Raw genomic sequence first — 25,735 nt, 5'->3', positions numbered from 1 at the left:
TAAGGGCGTGCGGTGAATGGCGACCCGTTCTCCCCAAAACGGGTGGCCTGGGTAAGCCGCGACAGGCAGCCCGACATCCCAAGCAGCACGGGCAGGGGCGAGCCGCGAACGGCGGCGTGAACCCCCGCAAACGACAGGCACAAGCTCAAGCATCCTGAGCAGTGGTTTCGTCTTCGGTAAGCGGTCGGATCTTCTGTACCGGTTGGTGGTTGTAGAGAAGGTGCCCACAACGACGAATAACAAAAGGTAATTTTATTTGCATCAACACACGTAAACCATTGTAAACTTAAGATCCGACAAGGATTGGGACAAAACTGAATTCTTATAAAGAAACAGGAAACAAAGGAGCAAACTAGATAATTAATCAAACACAGGTGACAAGACTAAATGATGATTACTAATTAACTAAATAAGAACAGGAACTACCAAATAAGGTCGAAACAGAACTGAAAGGAAAACCGACATGTGACAGATGGGGGACGAGGGACAATTTAAATAAAATATCTCCCTGGGTTAAGTGAGGGAAATTGAAGTGCAAACAACAGTGTAACCAAATCAATGTCCTAACTCTGTTTTATTCATTCTAGGCACATCTCCACAGCTAAAACCCAGAGAGCAAAAAGCTTTTCAGCTTTAGTAAATAGGACTTAATGAGTGTCAAAGCCTTGTAAGCATATGTGAGCGAAAGTTACAAAACAAGGGTGCATCTGAGAGGACATGATGTATGATAATTTTAACATCGCTCGCTTGAAAGGAACATTTGTCCGATATCAGCAGGCCCAGAGCGGCAGATTATTAAAATGCCGAATGATTCAAACCTGACGTTTTATTCCATCTTATCTGGAAGTGTTGTCATGTGTCATATCTCTGCGTTCTAAGCTGAGTGGATGGTGCATACAGTCCCATGTGTTCTCAGTGTCAGGGCACAAAGTTATCAAGAGGCGCAATTCTTCGGCTTTATGTGCTAGATTAATTAAGAAAACGTCTACTATAGTGAGCTGTACATCAAGTTTTAATTAAACCGGTCTCACAAGTCCAGCATTAATCTTAAATCCCAATACTTAAAAAGCTTCTGACATGTTTTGGATAGTTTCTTAGAGAAAAATGAATGCAGATAAGACGTCATTATGGAAGCCAGTTTCTGGGACATGATAAAAAAATAAGAAAATTGTGAATTTTTAACTCACAATTCTGACTTTTATTCTCGCAATTCTGAGTTTATATCTCTTTTCCTTGTAATTCAGAACTGAATCGGATTTGCGAGACATAAACTCACAAGTCTGGGACAATTTGCAAGATAAACTCAGAATTCCAATTCCAAATGAAATCTTCCAAATTCTGAATTTTCTCTGAATTCTTAGCCTACGTCTCGCAATTCTGCCTTTTGTTTCTGCCATGGAAGGTATAAGTGTAATATTAGTCCACTGGAGGCAAGTTGTTAAGAACCCAAGTGCAGTTTATTGAGCAGAGTGTAATTCAAAATACAAACAAACAAAGACTTGACCTGGAACAGACTTGACTTGGAACAGACTTGACCAGGAGCAGACTTGACCTGGAGCAGACTTGACTTGGAACAGACTTGACCTGGAACAGACTTGACCAGGAACAGACTTGACCTGGAACAGACTTGACCTGGAGCAGACTTGACCTGGAACAGACTTGACCTGGAACAGACTTGACCTGGAACAGACTTGACTTGGAACAGACTTGACCAGGAGCAGACTTGACTTGGAACAGACTTGACCTGGAACAGACTTGACTTGGAACAGACTTGACCAGGAACAGACTTGACCTGGAACAGACTTGACCTGGAACAGACTTGACCTGGAGCAGACTTGACCTGGAGCAGACTTGACCTGGAGCAGACTTGACCTGGAACAGACTTGACTTGGAACAGACTTGACCAGGAGCAGACTTGACCTGGAACAGACTTGACCTGGAACAGACTTGACCTGGAGCAGACTTGACCTGGAACAGACTTGACTTGGAACAGACTTGACCAGGAGCAGACTTGACCTGGAGCAGACTTAGCATAAACAGAAACAACTCACCGACAGCATGTTACACAATTCAAAGCTAGACAAAGAACAAAGGCAACAAGAGGGCTATTCATATCAAACAATGAGGGTCACATGACAAGAACCAACCAATGAGAAACAAGACACGTGACTAAGACAACCAATGAGAAAATAGAACTAATCATCACATGACAAGACAATAACATGACACAAACGCAGAAGGTGTTCGACTTGAAGCGGTGTTGCACAGAATGATCAGTGTTTGGCACCACAGTAGCGCGAGAGCCATAAGAGAGCAGACGGATAGCTCTCGTGGCACTTTGATGTCATACACTGATCATTCTGCACAGCACCACTTCAAGTCGAACACACCTAGAGATACATGAGGATCAAGGGAAACACACGACTAGACAGGAACCATGACTATGACTAAATAAAAGACATGAGAGCAATGAACATGAAACACAAAAAAAACCCAAACCCTACGTTACAAAAAGGTAGTTGCGACTTTTTATCTCACGATTCTGACTTATTTTCTCACAACTGGGAGTTTCTATTCAGACTTCTTAGAATCTCAAAAAACATCTCACAATTCCTTAATATTAAGGAATAAAAATATAAAAACTTTGCAATTACCTTTTTAATTATAATTTTTTTTATCCCATAGCAGAAAAATACATCATGATGTTGGAAGAGAATGAGATTTTGATTACACGATAAAATGTAGGACACGTGAAAATTGCTTTTTTTATCAGAAACTGTGAACCTTTTTTACCCATGCAGTAAGGAAAAAAGAATTTCAAGCAGGAATGTGATTTGCATTTTGACATGTCCTTGAATAAGCCTTGAATGGCCGGCCAGCTCTTTCCAGTAATAGTTTTATGACAAACAAAGCCAGCTTAACCACCTCATTACACCAGACAGACATTTGTCTTGCAGCGTTACAGGTAAACGGAGCCAGCGCAGCTGCCTTGTGTTTTTAAACAGGGTGTGGTGTTCACTGTGATTAAGGATCTGGGCTGCTAACTGAAAGGCTGTGGATTCAGTCCCAAGTATGTGAGTGACCCATCTGGAGAATAGAGTCTCAAGGATCACAGTCTGAGCTGCTGCAAGAAGCTCCTTGCAATTATTTCACTGTCACTTTAGGGGAAAATCAAACAGAAAGCTGTGCTTCACAGCATAGCATTTTCAACAGTTGAGCAAAAACCTATAATGAGAGAGTGTAGATTGAACATCTCAACTGCACTATTTGTCACAGGTCCACTGATTGCTTTTCTAAAGCAGATCATGTGTCTCGCATTAGAGAGAACATCTCCTGCTGCTAAAGACCTAATGTAAAAAGCAAATATATTTTTAAATAGATTAGTTTGTTGAAAAGAGAAATGCAAATGTCTCCACCCTTATTAGATTTTAGATCACTGATGGAAATTAATCACAGAATTTCATCTGCTATTTTTGTACAGAAAAGAACAACGACACTCCCCTAGATGTGGATCTTTTCCTTGCTTGTGTAAAGTACTCTATTTCCATTCTCAGATTCTGAGCTTTCCTTTTATGTTAAATTTAAAGAAACACTCCTGCAGTGAATGGAAAGGGAAAAATTCTTAACAAGCAAACAGAAGTGATGCCTGAAATAAATCGGCTTTGCTGTGGACAGAGAGCCTGAGAAACAACTAGGGTTCATTACTACTGGAGACGGATGGCTATAACCTGCATACATTTACACGGTATGCTGAAATATAATAGTATGCATAAGTGCTATTGTGCATATGAATGCCCAATTTAAAATAACATCCAAACAACTGTCAGTTTTGTTTCTAAAGCAAACTCCCAAAGGACACATTATGTTACTCCCTACATGTTTTGTAGTTGAGAGAGAACATGCTAAAGCAAACACGGTGTGCTTAATTCTTTATTATATTATTTTCAAATGAGTTTGGGTGGTTTAATGAAAAAGAAAACGTTGGCATGGTAACCAGTCTCAGGTCCTTGCTTTCTCAACCGCACTGTCCATTATGAGCTCAGTGGACTGTAGTCAAATGACAGGAGCTATTTCTTTTAGAAGATTCCTTATTGTGATATTTTTTAAATATATTTGGAAGGTTCTGCTCTCCTGCATGGTTTTAATGCATTCTACAATCTTTGATTTTGTTAATAAAGAAAAGCACATAGAGCAAGATGTGTTGAGTGCTAAAAATGAAGTCAAACAGAAATCAAAGATGTGCAAAATTGGTAAGAAAGCAGTCAGCCACATGCTTTAATTTTGACTCAGAAGCACAATGGTTAAGTTAATGGTCATTCTGTCCTTGTCTCTTTTTAAATATGGACAAGGAACATTCCTCACAGAATGTCACTTTATTGCAAATATTACAAAAAAGTAATTTCATTAGGATATTCATTAAATATGCACATTGCTGTTATGAATAATGATATTCACATCCTGTGTTTAATGGGGAAAAATAGGCTCCAAAGTCTGATGTATTATTCATGATGGGTATAACAGCAAGCATCACTATTGCTATAGTCAGGGATTTGATTACTTTTCTAAATTTGTGATTTTCAGTTGGTGGATGATAAAACAAGCCAAGCAAAAATCCCTGAAGAAGGGACACAAGTCATATCTAAGGACCATAATATCACAAATACCACAAAGAAACTACTTTAAAAGGGCTAGTCCACTCAAAAATGAATATTCTGTCATCATTTACTCATGTCATTCCAAACATGACTTTATATTTTATTTAATCCCAATTTCAATAAACATTTTTTGGACCCCATTGATTTTTTTTTTTATTGTATGCGAACTAAAACACACTATTCAAATTAAATTAGTATGTGTTACACAGAAGAAAGTTAGTCATGGGTTTGAATGTGACAAAACGTCAAAGTTATCCTTATTTCCACTCTTTTCCCCCATTTTACAAGCTCATCACTGATTTTCCACGGAACACTGATGGAGAGGACCAAAGCCTGTAATTTCAAAGAGAAAAAGAACTCAGGGCAGATTGAACTTTGTGACTTCACATACAATATTCCACTTGTATATTCCACTTCACCCTATATTTCACCAAATGCTTTTATCATGATACCATTGACCATTTAAGAAAATCAACACTAATTATCTAACTCTTGACAAATCTGAAAGAAGCCTAATTTAGCCTGCTGTGTAGGTGAACATCATCTCCCTTGGTTACCAACAGTGTGAAAAGACGTACAATTTGTCTTGGTTTTAGCTTTTAAACAAGCCATTTTTTCCACTTCAAGGTCTAATAGTCTCTCTAGTTTCTATAATCAGCATCTCTTCAGCTCAAACAAACCACAGAGGCACTGTGATCAAATGCATGCTGCTGTTGAAACCACAGGACATTTTAGGTACTTACACACTAGGTTTCATGGCCTCTTCAAGCCCCATCTACCCTCAAGAGACCATAAGACATTTTGAGCAGCGTCGTTCCAAATTTAGCTTAATTCATTCGGACAGAAAAGATAATTTTGTGAATTTTAATTTGAAGCCACTTCATCGCCAATTAGCAAGCTATGTAATCATCAGCAATCCCAGTCCATTCCAAATCTACCACACACCTTTTCCGAAGGTCTGATTCACACAGGTAAGTGCGTCAGTGAGATCATCAAAGCATTTCAGTTTCAAAGAATTATCAGTAATAATTACAGTGAAGTGCTCTTTTCACAGCTATTTGTAACTATCACAACTATTCAGCTGAAAGAGCCACATAGACACTGGTCATTAAAGAAAACCATATCACAGGTCTGTAAAATATTTCCTAAACATCAGACAGTACTTATATTAGATGTACTGACATCTAAAGAAAATGTTTATGTGCAGGCAGATGTGCTTTTTTGGTGTTATGCTGTCTGTACAATTCAAACTGTTTTTTCTTTTCTTTTCTAAAGCTAGCATCTAAAGACAACTTCAAAAAGTTGTTGATTTGAATTATTCGACTTACATCAAAAATGCCTTCTGATGTATTGGTTACGTACTAGATGTGAATGCAATCATTCATTTGAAATATTTCTTTGATAATCTAAGAATGTGTATAACATTAATCCTGGAATATATCTGTAATCTATTAGGACAAAAGTTTGCCGTGTGAATTATGCACATAAGTTGGCGATGTGTGACATCACCTTTCCTCTTTGCATATTTTCTCACCAATCATTATGTCAAAACAGTCAGAAGAATGTAAAAAGCACTGAATCACCTCATCAGCACATTGCACTCATGGTGTTGGCTGCACGAGTCCCACAGATATTCCAACAGCTCGGCTCATCATGAACAGCATGATTGAATTCAGTGGGGTGCATGTGGAGATGCTGATGAATAAGTTTAGGAAAGGTTGGAAGCAAGGGTTTAGTCTTAATGGAGTGGATAGATTTTATTTTGGCATTTGCTTTGAGATTGAAGCGAGACTCACTAAGGAATAGTTGCTGGTGGTATTGTTGTTTCCTAGGGTACTGATGTTTTTGCCTTCTCCAAACAATCGTTACAGAGGAAACTCCATAGGTTGACACATTTTTTAAAGAGACATAGGTATGGTTCTATAAATTGGAGCACTCTGGCAGCTGCCATCTCACCTACAGAGAGGAAAAACACAACAGAGGGATAAAAATATTATAAATTATTATATAAATTATATATATTATGTGTACTTTTGCAGAGCCGTGTTAATAAAGATTGACCCAGACGGTATATAATTGGTGGGAGTGGTTGCTAACTGACCATAATGGCCATAGTTTATACACCTATCTTAAGCAACAGATTTTATTTTTGCCCCTCCAGTCCTTCAGTGCTGTTTTTCATGTATTTAACACAGTTCATGTACATGTAATGTAATGTTCATGTACATTAAGCCTAGACAAAGAGAAGTTCAAAGGGCAAGACATTAAATACATTATCAAGCTATGTTACAAAAGATTTCTATTTCAAATAAATGATCTGTTGAACTTTCTATTGACCAGAGAATCCTGTAAGAAAAAAATGTATCTTAGGTTCCACAAAAATATTTAGCAGCACAACTTTTTTCAAAATTAAGTATAATAATAAATGCAAATATGCTCACCAAGGATGTAAATAAATGCATCCTTGGTGAGCATAAGACGTCTTTCCAAAGTGATTAAAAAAAGGTTCATAAAATGACAAATATATAAATATTACAATACTCAAACTTGGACACACACACACCCAAACCAGTGCACATTTATTAGCAACGTTGAGTTCGGTCCATGGGCTTATTTATTTATTTATTTTTATTTTATTTTTTTATTTTATTTTTTATTCGAGTATGTACACTATATTTCTTATTTCAAACCTGTGAAATTGCTTTTTCAAAATGATAGTTTTCTGTCTTTTAGTTCATTTGTATTACCTTTGAGACCATCTGCGTATATAGCATACTACAAAAAAAAAAAAAAAAAAAAAAAAAAAAAATTGTTTTAAGCAGATATAAGCTTTTAAAATTAACATTTTACAGGGCTTTCCTGTAGCTCAAATGGTAGAGCATGGCGCTAGCAACGCTAAGATCATGGGTTCGATTCCCAGGGAAAGCAAGAGCTGATAAAATGTAAAAACTGTAACTTGAATGCAATGTAAGTCGCTTTGGATAAAAGCGTCTGTTAAATGCGTAAGTGTAAATGTAACATTTTAAATAGCCTTTAGGAATTTGCCACTATGCAAATATATGTCATCCTATCAGTGCCAACACATAAGGTTGTTATAAAATTAAAAAGTTGTGGAGCATCAATTACTTTCCCCCTCAGTTTTCTTAATTGTTTTGTCCCATGAACCATGACCACAGGCTTCTCTGAATGCCAAAACGGAAAGCAAACCAATCCCATGCAAAGTCTTAGCTAACTGACTTGGAGAAATGAAATATAGTGTTTATGCAATGGCACTAAGCAGAACGGAGAGCTTCTGTATTTCCACAGCTGTTATATCCCCTGTCACATTTGAGATTAGATTCCACTGCCAGGATGCGACTATTGACTGAGAAAAGGTCAGAGCAATGCTCTTTCCCACAAAGGTTAAAAATAAAAGCAAAAAAACATCTAAAATATAATGCCCATGTGCAAGATAATTAGATTTTAAAGTGTGCTTTGGGCACATCTCCAGCCGTAGGCTCTGCTCTGTTTGTGCTCTATATGCCATCTTTGATATTTTTTATAGTCTTGTTTGCTGCAGGGCATACATATTTCATGACTGGATAGCTAAAAACTGTATAGATGCAGCCAAGGCCTTGCCAATTATTTCTATGCTCAAGTACTTACAAATAATACACTCCATCCCTGTGGAAAAACAGATATGATGTCCACCGTGCCGTGTTGAAGGTTGGCCTCCCAGGAGCTTTGTGAACACGGCCCGTCAACATGACACATTTGAATCTGAGCTGTCCGGTACATCTGAATGCTGAGCTGAAGCAGGCCTTGCTCTCCAGAGACTCTGAGAATGCCAGTGGCAGAATACAAATTTATGGTTTCCTACGACCTTCAAAACCACCAGACAGGCATACTAAGTTTTAAAGCTTGAATGTTCAACTAAACCTCTAGCGATGTAAGGTGTACCATTTTGCCATGTTCAGTTCAAGAGCGATTAAAGTATTAATTGACTGATCACATGAATGATTAATTTGATTTTCATTGTGAGTCTGAGTGCGTGTGGTAAAGGTTTCAGAAAAATATGTGCTGTAAAACAACATGAGCTATATCTAATGTGACTGAACTGTTTTTTTTTCAGATGAGTCATGTTGGATGAGTCATGACAAAGTGAAACATGGGGGTGAACAAGTCTGTTGCAAGGGGCATGAATGAATGCAGTTGTTTAAATTTTCAGTTCCCTATTTCAGTAATATAAGGCCCTATGTACAAAGCAGCTGATGCAAAGTTAATCACTCACATTTCATGGTTTGCTTTATGCAAAATAATTGTTTTCGTCAAATACCATGCATACCGTCGTATATAATGACATGTGATGAAATTATGAAAATAAGGCAGAGCAAGGCAAGTTTATTTATATAGAATATTTCATACATAATGGTAATTCAAAGTGCTTTACATAAAAGGAAATAAAATAATAATAAAAAAATACAACAATAAACCAGAAATTTTTAAATGTTTAAAATGATTTAAAAATGGATTTAAAATGAATTGAGAACAGTTAGAAATAAAAATGATTATACATAAAATTCAGTGCAGTCAGTTTGGACGTAGCACAGTGCTCATTCAACAAATGCACGGCTAAACAGATGAGTTTTGAGTCTTGATTTAAATGTGGCTACTGTTTTAGCACATCTGAAGTGAAGTGAAGTGACATTCAGCCAAGTATGGTGACCCATACTCGGAATTCGTGCTCTGCATTTAACCCATCCAACGTGCACACACACAGCAGTGAACACACACACACCGTGAACACACACCCGGAGCAGTGGGCAGCCATTTTATGCTGCAGCGCCCGGGGAGCAGTTGGGGGTTCGGTGCCTTGCTCAAGGGCACCTCAGTCGTGGTATTGAGGGTGGAGAGAGCGCTGGACATTCACTCCCCCCACCTACAATTCCTGCCGGCCGGAGACTCGAACCCGCAACCTTTGGATTACAAGTCCGACTCTCTAACCATTAGGCCACGACTTCCCCACATCTGATCTCTTCTGAAAGCTGGTTCCAACTGCGGGCCGCAAAAAAAGCGGACTCCCCTTGTTTTGTGTGAACCCACTGAGTGATTTATATAGATCTGATTAGCAATTTGGTTATTTCTCATTATTTGACTTAGAGGGAGCATATATAATAGTAATAATATAAAAATATTGCAAAAAGTTTTTTTTTTTTTTTTTTCCAGATTTGAATGTGTGAAATAGTGTAATATCAAATGTCTAATGTGGCTACTTCCTAAGCAGGTTCAACTGCTTAATACATTTATTATTAAACCATTGTACACAGACTTAAAAAAAGGGAAAATGTACACTTTTAAATTTCTCAAATGACCACACAAACAAACAAAAAACAGTAACACATTGAATTAAATACATTGAATGAAAACTCAAATAGTTTTTTCTTGTAAAATGTAGAATAGTATTCTTTGTTTTATTTACAACTTCAAAAAAAAGTGTGATTTTAAAGTGTGAAAGATACTGCAATCAACTGGTCATTATCACTAACAAGTTTAACACAATTAGATTATATTTCAGTGGATGATGCCTTTTCTATACTTGTACCTTTTCTACTTAAATAAATCGATTTTTAAACTGCATCTACGAATTCCGGAAATGTTAGGACATTTTTTCAATTTGAATAAAATGAAAACTAAAATAATTTCAAATCACATGAGCCAATATTTTATTCACAATATAACATAGATAACATAACAAATGTTAAAACTGAGAAATTTACAAATTTTATGCACAAAATGAGCTCATTTCAAAAAGGGGGCATGTTTATAGCATCTCATCTTCTTTTTAAAACAGTTTGAAGACACCTGGTCTATCAAGGTTATGAGTTTCTAGAGTTTGGTGTTGGAATTTGGTCCCATTCTTGCCTGATATAGGTTTCCAGCTGCTGAAGAGTTCGTGGTTGTCTTTGACGTATTTTTCGTTTAATGATACGCCAAATGTTCTCTATAGGTGATAGATGATGAGATATGTAAAGCTTTTGCAATTTGACGTTGAGGAACGTTGTTTTTAAAGTATTACACAATCTTTTTACGCACTCTTTCACAGATTGGAGAGCCTTTGCCCATCTTTATTTCTGAGAAACTCTGCCTCTCTAAGACATCCCTTTTATAGCTCATGTTACTGACCTGATGTCAATTAACTAAATTAGTTGCTAGATGTTCTCCCAACTGAATCTTTTCAAAATGTCTTGCTTTTTCAGCCCTTTGTTGTTCCCGTGCCAACTTGTTTTAGACCTGTAGCAGGCATCAAATTTGAAATGAGCTCATTTAGTGGATAAAAGTGTAAAATTTCTCAGTTTAAACATTTGTTATGTTCTGTATGTTCTATTGTGAATAAAATATTGACTCGTGTGATTTGAAAGTCTTTAAGTTTTCATTTTATTCAAATTTAAAAAACGTCCCAACATTTCCAGAATTCGGGTTGTAGAAAATGAATGTGCATCAGAGTGTTTTTCCTTTTTTTATATTTTTATCCAATTTATGAAGGTATTGGAAATTGTTATATATTTTCTACTGTATAATTCTACAATCATCATATTTTGTGGATGGCAACTTAGACTTATTTCAACAAATTTACAGATGCTACATCCATTGTGTCTGACATGTTTACTCACCAACTCAGAAACTCTGTTTTCTCCTTGTAATTATGACTTATGGTGCCGTTCAAGTACATTCACTTCATAAATACAACCTTTCCGATAATGAATGCACTATTAATATATACATTAAATGAGGAAAATTAATAAATAAAAAATTAATAAACTTTTCCAAACAAACAAAAAGCTGATTATAACAACCATTTTTTGTGCATTAAATGTGTGCAATTAAAACCTTCATTGTGTGGGGGGGTCAAAGAATGCAATGAAGAACAAGCAAACTGAAGAGTTGAATTTTATTGAATATAAATTGTGGGAGTGTTCGGTCTCAATGCCTTCATCAGTGTTCAGTGAGACCACTGTGCTCTTATCAGAGCAGTTAGTGTGTGATTCAACCATGATTGTGAGCTCGTTCTCCTAGACCTTAGGTCTGATTGAATTGCTCATTCATAGTCTGAATTTGGTTCGATTTGCTCCAAGAGTGCATATATAGCCTTCAGAAAGAAATAAGTAACCTGGACTCAACAAAGGAGATCCCATATGGCAATTTGGCAGGATGCGAAGTGTACAGTCCAGAGAAGCGGTAATTGTGTTTTTCCGTTCTGTGGCTGGTAATTTGTAGGTTAGAAATATGAGGTGTTGTAGTAGAACAAACTGAAACACATTGATCTCTTTGCGCAGGTTTGCGTATCTTTAGGCTATGCGTATATTGCAGGGTAAATACCACATTTATATTTTGCTCTCTCTGCACACACAGAGCGGTGGAATGAGAGAGCCCTAAAATTGTTGCTAGGCGACCTGACATCAGTTCTTCATTCTACAATCATTCTGTTGCCCACGTGTGTGCAGACTGCATATAAAGCCAATGCAGCGAATCCACTCTGCCTTTGAGTGGATACTGCTCGCAGGACTCCTTTTTCAAAGAGCTGAAGAGAAATTGTCAGCTCAGTCATCTCCCTCAAACACACGTCTATCTGAAAAACTGCTTCAGTGACTAGCTTGAAGTTTATGAAAAGACACCAGATTCTAACGGCTTTTTCTGAAAATTAATTGGATTGGTGGGCATGAGGATTTTGTCACTGCCAGAAAGAAGAAACTTTACTTTTTACTTGTTTCAAGGTCTTTGCCAAGTCTAAAATTATGTTTCCAAGTGAAGACTGGAACTCAAGTGAGCTGCTTAACAGCTCCATTGGAAACTCCTCGATGGAGGATACGGAGGATGAGGAGCACCCCTTCCTGACGGATGCTTGGCTGGTGCCCCTTTTCTTCTCTCTCATCATGCTAGTGGGGCTGATCGGAAACTCACTGGTGATCTATGTCATCTCCAAACACAGACAGATGAGGACCGCCACTAACTTTTACATTGGTGAGTTGCAGCCAATTCCTTTTTTTCTGCACAAAAGCTTTGGAACCTTTTACCACATTAGATAAGCTCTTTTAAAAAAGCTTCTAAAACATTTCTTTGAATAATATATTTTAGTCCCTTTTGTCAATGTACTTTGTCATAAGTCAGATAAATCTAATTGTGCACAGGAATTGCAGCGACAGGAAGCAAACTGGAGTTCAACCTCGGTATATTTGTGGTGAATGATTCATTAGTCACAGAATGATGTACTGTCATGTAACTGTAAGAATTATTGCATTCCCTCAAGGAACGCTGTACAAGGACCTCTTGAGCAAGATTGTGAGGTTAGGAAATGCCTTAAAATCGATGGAACTTGAATGAAGTACTCAATCAAAAAAGTCATGGTCACTATATGGCTAAATGTTGGCATTTTAGTATTTGTAATTTTATCTTATTCAGAATTTTAATGAATTTTATCAGTGTGTCCATGGAAGAGAATAAAGTCAGATCGTCTGCAGTGTCTCAAATTGATTTTCAGTGTCGCTGTCAGAGCTTGCATTTAATTCTCTGCATTTATACCTCACATTTCCACCATTTCTGTCTCCAATTATTTCAAGCACTGACAGAATCCCTGTACCCCTTGGATAAGATAAGAGTAATACAAACAGTGTCACCTCATATTACATATTCACTCTTCCCATACCTTCTAATCAAATGAAACAGATCGTTCATTTCACATATATTTAATTCCTCAGCTAACTTGGCTGCCACTGACATCATTTTCCTGCTATGCTGTGTACCATTCACTGCAACCCTCTACCCTCTGCCTGGCTGGATATTTGGGGACTTCATGTGCAAATTTGTTGCTTTTCTCCAACAGGTAAGCAGAGCACCTCAGGCAACAACACTGCACATGATGGATTGTTAAAATAAGCTATTTTCTTTTTTGTGTAGTGTAAATGTGTCATTTCCGATTGTTTTGAGGACAATGGCCATACCGACAAAGTCACTGTGAAATGAAAAGTAAGAGGAATAAATGTGTAAAGATCAATGCTGATAGGATTCTGGACTTCAGTACAGAACCCAACAGTGTCACTCAGTAGCAATAAATGTTTTTTACACTAATTAAGACCTATAATATAGCCCCCCTTTTTAATTAGAAAATCAGTTTTGGGCACTGATGACAGAATGAGAATGAGTCGAGGGCAGCTTAAGATGGGCACATTGTGACATCGCTATATGGCTATGAAATGAATTTGCTGAAGTCATGCTACCTAATTAATATTCAAGACCAAATGTCTGACTTTAATAATAAAAATAAAAATGATTATTAGATTGAATTTGTATAGAGAAACAAATTATAAATACACATTACAAATTATAAAGTATAAATTCAAAACCAATGTAGTTGCTTTGGTATGAGAGGTGCATAGAGATTAGTCAGTGCACATTTTCTGATTTCCACACTTCACAATCAATGTTCCTCTCTGGACAAGCACGTTCTGACTGTCTGGCAGAGACAATGCTGCTCCTGGATCTGGGATTAGAAAAAAAAGGTAAAAAGCAACCTAGGCTCATTGGAAAAACATGCATTTGCCTGCCTTTTTGCTAAACTCCAAAAAAGTACATATACATATAATTCCAGCCTGCAGTTTCCACATGTATTCCTTTTCACACAGTTTGAGTTCTGTACTATTTACAGGTATTATAACTAATACTACAGTATTACCACATCACTGTCATGCTAATGCCTGCATACAGACCGCTCGTCAAAGTCATCAAACCAATACACAAACAGATACAAGTGTGGCCGGAAGGGTCGTCAGAGGCACTTCAGGACTGTTTTGACACCACTGACTGGAATATGTTTAAACAGGCTGCCACATACAACAACACTACAGACCTCCAAGAGTACTCGGAGACTGTTACTGCCTACATCTCCAAGTGCATTGATGATGTAACAGTCACAAAGTCCATCACTGTCCGGGCCAACCAGAAGCCGTGGATGACAGGGGAAGTCTACAGACTGCTGAAGGCTCGGAACGCTGCCTTTAGAGCTGGAGATGAGGAGGGCCTGAAGACAGCTAGGGCCAACCTATCCCGTGGCATCAGAGAGGCCAAGAGACAGTACTCCAGGAGGATAGCCCATCGTTTCAGCGACAGCAGAGACACGCGGAGCCTGTGGCAGGGGATACAGACCATTACGGATTACAAGCCCCCACCACAGACCTGTGACAGCACCATCCCCCTGCTGAACGAGCTGAATGCCTTCTTTGCTCGCTTTGAGGCACAAAACAGCACCACTGCACAGAAGACTCCACCTCCTCCCGGCGACCAGGTGATGACGCTGTCCCCGGACAGCGTGAGGAGGTCCCTCAGCAGGATCAATGCACGCAAAGCTCCGGGTCCTGACAACATTCCTGGGCGTGTACTGAGAGACTGTGCAGTGGAACTCACTGATGTCTTCACAGACATCTTCAACATCTCGCTAAATCAGGCCGTTGTCCCCACATGCTTCAAAGATACCACCATCATTCCAGTCCCGAAGAAGTCATCTCCATCCTGTTTCAATGACTACCGTCCAATAGCACTCACTCCTATTCTCATGAAGTGCTTTGAACGGCTAGTCATGCACCACATCAAGTCTGTCCTCCCCCCCTCACTTGACGCCTTCCAGTTTGCATATAGGTCCAACCGCTCGACCGATGATGCCATCGCCACAGCCCTCCACCCAGCCCTCACACATCTGGACAAAAAAGACTCATATGTCAGGATGCTGTTCATAGACTTCAGTTCAGCATTCAACACAATCATCCCTCAACAGCTCACACACAAACTGGTCCAGCTGGGGCTCAACACCTCTCTGTGCAACTGGCTGTTGGACTTCCTGACCGGGAGACCTCAAGCAGTACGGGTTGGCAGTAACACATCCAGCACCATCACACTGAACACTGGGGCCCCCCAAGGATGTGTGCTGAGCCCCCTCCTCTTCACTCTGCTGACCCACGACTGCGCACCGTCACACAACTCTAACCTGATCATTAAGTTTGCGGATGACACAACTGTGGTGGGTCTCATCAGCAACAGAGATGAGACAAACTACAGGAGCGAGGTGAGCCGCCTGGCCGGGTGGTGCAGTGACAACAATCTCTCTCTGAATGTGGAGAAGACGAAGGAGATTGTTGTTGACTTCAGGAGAGTACACACTCAGCATGCCCCTCTGACCATCAACGGTGCGACTGTGGAGAGAGTGAGCAGCACCAAGTTCCTGGGTGTGCACATCACAGAGGACCTCTCCTGGACTAACAACACTGTAGCACTGGCCAAGAAAGCACAGCAGCGTCTCTACTTCCTCCGCAAACTCAGAAGAGCCAGAGCCCCGACCCCCATCATGTGCACCTTCTACAGAGGCACCATCGAGAGCATCCTAACCAGCTGCATCACTGTGTGGTATGGCGCTTGCAACGCATCCTGCCGCAAGTCACTTCAGCGAATAGTGAGAGCAGCTGAGAAGATCATTGGTGTCTCTCTCCCCTCCCTCCAGGACATCTACAGCACCCGTCTCACCCGCAAAGCCCTCCGCATTGCAGGTGATCCCACCCACCCGACACACAGCTTCTTCAGTCTGCTGCCATCAGGGAGGAGACTGCGGAGTCTCCAGGCGAGGACCAGCAGACTGAAGGACAGCTTCATACATCAGGCTGTCAGGAAGCTGAACTCCCTCCCGTCCCTGCCCCCCCTCCCCTCTTTTTACCCCATACAACACTGAACTCTGACACTATGAGACCCCCCCCTCCAGCTCCCCACACCCCCAGGACCAGCCACCCCCACCTACTTACAAACTGTGACCAGCACCTGTCACTTGTGCAGCATTGGACTGATCACTACCTCATCCAGCATTGACTGCAAACTACCTCCTCGGATAGTCTCATAAAAAGACTGTTCTCCTGTCAATTTAATAGACTGACAAGCTCTTTTTGCACTACACACATATCTGCACAGTTTTTTATTTTATTTAACTGGTTTGCACTCCATCTATTCTGCCATGTGCCTTATGTCACTTTATCTATCTTTTTTATTTTTCTACAATGTCCTCAGACTGACAAGCTCTTTTTGCACTACACATATATCTGCACAGTTTTGGTTTATTTAACTGGTTTGCACTCCATCTATTCTGCCATGTGCCTTATGTCACTTTATCTATCTTTTTTTTTTTTTTTTTTTTTTTTCTACAATGTTCTCAGATTGATAAGCTCTTTTTGCACTACAAATATATCTGCACAATTTTGTTTTTATTTAACTGGTTTGCCATGCGCCTTATGCCACTTTATCTATTTCTTTATTTTTTTTCTACAATGTCCTTACTTGTATAGCCATAGAGTTGTATGTACATATGTTTAAACCGTATTATCTGTATTTGAACGTGTTTAATGTAAACTGTTTACATCAAGGGTCTGAGGGTAACGCAATTTCAATTCTCAGTATGTATGTGCTGTACATGTGGAAGAATTGACAATAAAGCAGACTTGATTAGTTATAATACCTGTAAATAGTATAAATCACACTAATTGAGATTCATTCAAAAGTCCTTGGTTTTGGGCTGGAAAAATTTAGCTCTGATTACATGATACTTAACATGATATACAGTATTTGTTCTGAATTTCAGATAGACATTGCCTTGTTAAGAAGCTTCAATATAGTAATCTAACTACTTTTTCCAAAATGATAACAAGCTACTATAGTATTTCTATATTTTAAAACTGTAACTTGTAGCTTGACAAGCTTCAAAGCTTTCCCAACAACAGCGTTCTCTCTGCAGCAATACATAAAAGAGTAATCCTCTGAGAACTCAAACAGTTCCATTTAAAACAACCATACAAAATATATATCAAAACAGAAAACCACCACTGAACAGAAATGCTCTGAGGAATACCATTTTATCCGTATCATATACATGAAGGAAGAACTTATTTTCTGTATGGCATTTCAACATTATGACTCATCCCTCATTTCATGTAGATAATAGAAAATGTGAGTCAATCTTTATTCACTGCCTTGTGAGAGACTGCATCGGCCAAACAAAAAAAAGTAGGACACAGTATGTTCATAAAAGCTTGCATAAAAACATAGGAAAAGGAAAAGAAAACTACCTATGTGACTAAAGGGATATGCCAGCCCGTCAAACATATGACTAGACATTTGTTTCAGCTATACTTTGAAGTAAATTCACTTAAATAAGCAATGTTTCAGGGCAATTGGAACTAAATAAAATTTTACTTGGACAGTACCAGTCTGCTGTTAATATACAAGCCTTCCTTGTTAGTTGTATTTAATTACTGCACAAATTAACAGTTTACACAAACACCAAACAATTGCTGAGGGAGGAATAACTGCATAAATTCAGCTGTGTTTTTGCTCTTTCCTAATCCTGTATTCTTCATACAGGTTTGGTCCAAAAGCGCTGTGAAGCTTATCTTGTCGAACACACAGGCCTCCTGAGATTGAGGCCAAGCACACATTTGTTTGTTTAATCATTAGATACCTTGCACAAAAGACGATGGGATGGAACAGCTCTTTGTTCACACCTGTTGCATCAAAGAGCTAAGGGATAGTTGAGCTTGCATAAAAACACTCTGCACAATGATTGACTTTATTCTCTAAAGCCTCTCCTCCTACCTGTTACTTTTCATTTAAGATGAGCAATCAGGCACTTCAGTTCAATTAATTCACCAGACAAAACTACAAGTGAATGGGGCTATTTTTTTGTGTGTCTAGAATTAATTCAAAAGGCGATGAGCTACCTCTACCGAATGCATTATGCGGATGTGTCTTTGATGTGTTAGATTTTAGATTAGTTAAATCCAGTTTTCATGTTTACTCTTGTGCTCTGGAGCATGTTTGTCTTGCATGTTCTGATAATGATATGAACACGTGATAACAAAGGGTTGGGCAATGTGTAGGTGACCGTACAGGCGACGTGCATCACTCTTACGGCGATGAGTGGAGACCGTTGCTATGTGACTGTGTATCCTCTGAAATCCTTGCACCATCGAACCCCTCGTGTTGCAATGATTGTTAGCATCTGTATCTGGATCGGTAAGTAATTTAGTACAATAATTTAATCACATACACAAAACATAAAGAAAGATACATTTGTTATAATGTCACTAATGGATAGTTCATCCAAAAATGAAAATTACCCAATGATTTACTCCCCCTTAAGAGATTACTGTTTATAAATGTGTCTAAAAAATGCATAAATTAACTTCAGAAGGCCTTTATTCACCCCCCAGAGCCGTGTGGGACACTTTTAATTATGGATGGATGCGCTTTATTGGACTTCATTTAGACTACTGAAAAATAACACCCACCGCCATTATAAAGCTTGGAAGAGCCAAGACATTTTTAAATGTAACTCCGATTGGATTCGTCTGAAAGAAGTCATATACACCTAGGATGGCTTGAGGGTGAGTAAATTATGGGGTAATTTTCAGTTTTGGGTTAACTATCCTTTTAAAAGGATAGTCTTCCAAGCTTTATAATGGCAGTGAATGGGGGTTGAGATTTTGAAGCCCATAAAAGTGCATCCATTCATCATAAAAGTACTCCACACGACTCCAGGGGGTTAACAAAGGCCTTCTGAAGTGAAGAAAAACATCCATATTTAAAACTTTTTAAACCGTAATCTCTATATAGCTTCATGTTCACGGCCGTTGACGTTCCAGCGTTTGACGTGAAAACACGTTTTTGTATTTCACCATGTTGCTTTCCATAAGTGTTTTTGTTTTTTTTATGTAAACTTGTACTAGACAGACAGCATCTCAATTTTTTAATTTCATTGTTTTGTGTTTTTAAATGCAAAATGTGTTCTGTGTGAATGATCCAACAGTGCTGCAAATGTAAATGGATGATGGGGCCATTCATATAGAACACGTTCTTAACGTGAGACAAAAGCGGTGAAAAAGAATGCAGCGTCTCGAGACAGGCTTTTCAAAATTCTTTGACACAGTGTATTAAAAAACATAGCACTCATGCACAGGCACGGCACACCTGTCAATGGTCTAGATGTTTGTTTACAAAAACAATTAAAAAGCAGAGGAACAAGACTGCAGAAATGCATTCTGTGTGAATCAGCCCATAGAATCTCTTTATTCTTTTCGATGTTGTTTGTCTGTTATCTCAGCCTGATCTCATTAGTATTCATATACACACTTTATATTTGGTGGCATTAATTACTAGTATGTACTATTAAATGAATCATTTGAGACAATGCACTTGTTTTGTACATACATGTTTTTATATTGTACGTATATTTAAAAAAAACCTGCATGTAATTACATCTGTATTTAATTTCTGTAATTACATTTATAATTACATTGTTGACCCATCCCTTAAACCTTAACCCACCTCTAAACCTACCCATACCACCAAATATATGTACATTTTGCATGTTCAGAAAAAGAGCTGCCCTGTCTGCAAAAATGTAAACAGGTTTGTGTAAGTAAATTGCTCAGTACAAAGAAAGAGAAGTAATGGGAACCTGGTATTTCTTTTTTCATGTGTCTAATAGACATGAACAAGTTCTTTGAAAAACATCTATGACCTTTGAAACATGTCTAGTATTCATGCTCTATATGGTTTCAATAATAATAAACAGACATTTGCATAACGCAGCCATATTTGTCCATGCCCATGTTGATTAGAGTACTAAAAATTTGAAAAGTATGAATTTAAGGTACATTTAGAACAAATAAAAATGTGTGATTAAGTTGCGATTAATCATGAGTTAACTCATGACAATCATGCGATTAATCGCGATTAAATATTTAAATCGATTGACAGCCCTAATTTTTGTATATATTGTAATATTGTATAGAGTATAGATCAAAACCTAGGTCCATCCACCTAGAAAAGTAATCCCACTAAGTTTAGACAATTCTATTTTTTTTTCTATAACTTTTTCCCCTGAAGAATTAATGTAAATGTTTTAGTAGAAATTCATACTTCACATTTATTCTTTTAAACATGTTCACTTCCATGTAAGTGCATGGCAGTATCTAATGCATTTAACCCAGGATACTCCTATAAAGTTCAAAGTTTATAAATGAAAAAGCATTAAAAATTCTCATCATCCCTTTTCTTATGCAACAAGGTTCGTTCATCCTTTCCATACCAATCTTCCTGTACCAGAGGCTTGAGGACGGCTATTGGTATGGACCAAGAAAATACTGCATGGAGAGGTTTCCATCAAAGACCCACGAGAAAGCTTTCATCCTCTATCAGTTCTTAGCCGTATATCTTCTGCCTGTCATTACCATTTCCTTTTGTTATTCCTTCATGCTGAAGAGAGTGGGACAAGCCTCCGTGGAACCAGTGGATAACAATCATCAGGTATGATCGTGGGTATAACAACCATCAGTGATGACACTCCTCTGAATGGATATGAAAGGCTATATGTGCTTTAATCTATTATTCAGGTGTATATCCTCCCGAGAGGTTGTGAAACATCTTGGTTTCTTTTCTTCTCTTCAGAAGTAAAGAAATAAAGGAGTTGCAGTAGTGACCTTTATTTAACAAGGTAAAATAAAAAATAATTTAAGGACAAAATAATATATGTAGCGCCTTTAATAAATAAATAAATAAATAAATAAATACAGAGCTTGATTTTGTACATGCTACACTTAATTATTAATAAAATGAACAATATTAATATAAAATATTTTTGTTTATTCCTGACTTAATAATAATTTTCACAGCAAAAACAGCATTAAGTCATCTGGTGTAGGTGTGGTACATTTTCACATAGGCGGTGTCCGAAACCTAAAGTCATGATTTTACAGGCAGCGTTTTGTGTATAAAGGTTCCCCCGTAAGGGGAAAAAAAAAAAAATCCAATAATTGGTAATTATACAGAATAGCAATTTTTATAGGACAGTCATTTTGTACCGGGAACACCACAAAAAGTTATTTTTGTTTACTGATTTATTTTAATTTTTAAATTTGTTTTAGTTGTTATACTCTGCATAAGCAAAGTTAGTAACTTTTAGTCCAATGCAATAACGTTAACTTTTCAGGAAAAAGACAATCCTCTCTGGGTCAAAAAGATCGGAACAAAACAAGGTATAAGCTTTGATGCTAAACAAGCATATATTGAATGCCTTATTTTTGATAGAAATGGAATCAAATGTTGAAACAAACAGAATTATTTAAATATATTTACTCTAGACATACTTTCACTCCTTCAGACACTGCTTTATTCTTTTCACCAACTGCTGAACTGATAATATTCTGCCAACAAAAACCAAACTAATCTGAACAGATCAGTTGATGTTACGCATACATTGGGTTCAGACATGCCTTGGACACATCAGATAGCTGAAACATTCACATTTGATTTGGACTCAATTTTTATTAATTTTTTTTTCAGACAGATTTGCGACAGGGTTCAGGTTCACACAAGCAGTGGCACAAATTCTTATTAGACTGAGATTTGCAGTATTTTCTCTTTGACAATGAAACCAGTCCCTGATAATGAAAAGCCACCTCACAGCTTGATGCTGCTACCACCACACTTCTTTGTAAATATAGTGACTTTTTGATACATGGGCAATATAGCTTTGCCACACATTCGCTTTGAATTCCAGACTAAAAGCTGCTAAAAGCTTTATCTAATCTGAGGGGAAAAAAAGATCTCCCACATTACAGCTGAGTGACCTCTCACTCACTCAGAGTTCCTGAGTCACCATATACTGCTATTTGTCCAGCAGATGTTTACACAGTCTTACAGGTCTTGTAGTGTGTTTTGAGGAACGAAACTCTGTTCCTGTGTGGTTAGATTTAATTGAAGCAGCAGTGCCTGCTACAGAATCACATTTGGATTTTGATTTGTACCCTTTTCCTAATTAAGGCTTTTGTTCCATATTATCTTCTTTACTACTTTATATTCACTGTAAATTCTTTGCAATGGTCTGTACTGTTCATTTCCAAAGCCAAAAGATTCACAACATGAATAATGATGGAACTGAGGGATCTTAATCCAGAAAATATGATGGCTGATTTAGTAATTCAGAGATCAAACTCAACTGTTTTTTTATAACAGAAATTGTGAGTGTTTTATTTATTTGGGTATAGTTACAACAGCATATTGAGGTGTTATATTGTAGGAATATTTAAGGGTCAGCGATAAATGAGGATATCTAAAATGTTGAAATATAAACATTGTATTCATGTTGCTTTCATACCTTTTTAAAACAGATAAACAACAGATAAATAGTGTAACCAAAAAAAAAACAACTTTTTCTCTACACCTTGAATATTCTTATATACAGATTTTAATCATTATTTTAAAAATCAAATACAATCTATTAAAATATCTAAAAACAAATACCTTGAATTTTTTTTAACCATGATTATCAGGGCATATGAAATTTCAAGTTTTCTTAGCATTACTTAACCTAATTTGCTTTCATTTTTCATAAAAACAAAAACACTGACTTTATCAAAAAGTCATATAGGGAACTTTCTTGTCTGTCACATAACTATTATATTGTTTTTTGCAATATTAATCATATTTTAAAACAAAATTGTATATATTTTAAATATGTAAATATGAATGAAAGATTATGCAAACGACTTATGTCAACATTACTTTTTATGAGACTTTTAATTGCAGTATACCTAGACTTTTTTCTTTTAGTTTAAACCTCATGAAAAATATCAAAGTTCATTTTAATATAGAAACTGAAAATATTTTTATCAAGAGGTGTATTCAATTCATTGTCTATATGAGTATATATATATATATATATATATATATATATATATATTCCTTAACATCCAGACAGAAAAAAAAAAATGTTTCTTATCTTTTCAGATTTCAGTACATTAAGATGACAAAGAACTGCATTTCAATGTATAACTTCATTAGAATGACTCAAATTCTAAATACTTTTGCAGAGCATTATCACTAAATGTATAAAAATTTGTGGACTTTCCTTTGAAATGTCATTGATCAGTTTTTTTTTTTTCTTTTTGGTAAAATCATATATCATATAATCATATACTGCTATAATCGTATCAAAACCTTGTTTATTTCAGGTCCACCTGCTCTCAGAGAGAACTATCTCCATTAGGAGTAAGATTTCCAAAATGGTAGTGGTCATCGTTGTTCTCTTCACCATCTGCTGGGGTCCCATTCAGATATTTGTCCTGTTCCAGTCGTTCTATCCCAACTTCAAAGCCAACTATGCAACATATAAGATCAAGACATGGGCCAACTGCATGTCCTATGCTAACTCCTCTATCAACCCTATTGTCTACGGTTTTATGGGCGCCAGCTTCCGCAAGTCCTTCAGGAAGACCTTTCCCTTCCTCTTCAGACACAAAGTGAGAGACAGCAGTGTCGCCTCCCGCACGGCCAATGCAGAAATAAAGTTTGTAGCAACGGAGGAGAGCAACACTGAGAGGAAATGAGAGCAGATGATACCTCAACCATGAATCCATGCTAACTGTCTAATCGCCGAAGCGCAGTCTTTCCCCATAAATAGGGGTTATATTGTGAAAAAAATCTAATGTGGTGCAAAATGCCATTTAGAAGGCAAAGAACTGCAGAAGTGCACATACATAATTACAATCATTACAGCTGGAGTTAAGTAGTATTATTTGATGCTGACATCCAACAACTCTTATGATTGGCCTGTTACAAGAGCTTGCGTTTTTAAAAGTGATATGGAAAGCTCATATTACAGGGCGTAAGTTCGCAGATGGGGAACCAAACGGATGTTCTGCCAGCGGAGATGTGTAGGAGCTTGCCTGAGAGGATGTTGACTAAATCAAACATGGCAACTGTTGACTCATCTATTGTGTTGACATATACACGACACCTCCCTGTGCACACTTCCTCATGAAACACCACTTCAAACTACTCTTCATCGGTTGTATTTATATTCTGAACATTCTACGACATGGCTCAACCTGAAGAGGTGTACTCACAATGTATAGACTCTCTCAAAGCACACCACTTCTCAAGATTGAACGAATGTTGCACAAAGCACAGAATAACATATTATGCTTGCACCTGCCAGCAAGGCAATTGAGATTATAATAAAATAAACACTGAGGGTTAACAAACATGTGTGAATAGAATTGAAGATGACAGATACAATATCATTAATACTATAATAAATGTAATATTTAGATTTATTTTATTTTAAAAAAAGAACAGGACACATCTCAAATAACAGTTTTCAACGAACAGTTCACACAGAATGTGTTTTTGCATTTAATAATGCGAGGACTAGAGCAATGGAATGGGAAAAACATGCAAGGACTAGAAACATATTTTTCATAGAAAAAAAACAAACATGTTAGTGTATACTTTCACCCTAAGCAGCACATTAATAGTATACTGTGGCATGCGCAAGATGCTTGTAAAAATGCTGGATGTGAGAGCAATGGTCAAACATGTCCATCAAGTGCATGTTCACTCAGAAAAACAATGGAAAAGAAGTGGAATGCAATACCTTTTTCTGTGTGAACAGCCCCTGTGTTGTCTGTACCTTGATAAAGTGTTGTAAAAAAGCAACACTCATGTAAAGAACACTGAAAAAGCAGTGTGATGCAGGGGTCAAACATATTTGTCTGGGAGTCCATTTAAACAGTTTTAAAACAATAAAGAATGGAAAAGGAAAGCGGTGTAATGCAAAAACAATTTCTGTGTGAATAGCCCCTAAGTTGTCTGTATTTTGACACAGTGTCTTAAAACCACTGGAAACACACACACACACACACAAGGTCTACAGATTCATTTAATTTCAAGATTTAAAGTTCTTTTAAAATGCTGTTATGTGCTAGACAGTGCAAAAGATGGCAGATGTGAACACAATGTTTAAACACATCCATCTAGTGCATGTTTACAAAAGCAATAGAAAAGTAGCACAGTGGAATGCAAAAAAAACAAAAAAAAAAACAAAACATTGTTATGACCCCAAGTAGTCTCTACCTTGCCCCTTGAGGACGTTTAAAAAAAACAAGACACTGACAAAAGCAATGGTCAAAGACTTTCATCTAATGTATGTTTACATTGAAAAACGATTAACAAGCAGC

At 37.5% G+C, this 25,735-nt stretch overlaps 1 protein-coding gene across 1 annotated transcript; it reads left to right on the top strand.

Moving 5' to 3' along the window:
* Positions 1-12,427: 12,427 nt before the first annotated feature.
* Positions 12,428-24,103, top strand: LOC306880878 (G-protein coupled receptor 54-like; the record flags this gene model as incomplete). The annotated part of the gene is made up of 5 exons (XM_079434678.1): positions 12,428-12,653; positions 13,388-13,512; positions 18,593-18,728; positions 20,785-21,023; positions 23,729-24,103. 5 exons carry the CDS (start codon positions 12,428-12,430, stop codon positions 24,101-24,103), a joined length of 1,101 nt encoding a protein of 366 aa, XP_079290804.1.
* Between the last annotated feature and the right edge of the window lie 1,632 nt (positions 24,104-25,735).

The sequence above is a fragment of the Barbus barbus genome (assembly GCF_936440315.1).
Source record: "Barbus barbus genome assembly, chromosome: 15".
NCBI classification, from domain to species: domain Eukaryota; kingdom Metazoa; phylum Chordata; class Actinopteri; order Cypriniformes; family Cyprinidae; genus Barbus; species Barbus barbus.
The sequence above is the reverse complement of the archived record's forward strand: the minus strand, read 5'-3'. Positions and strand labels throughout refer to the sequence as shown.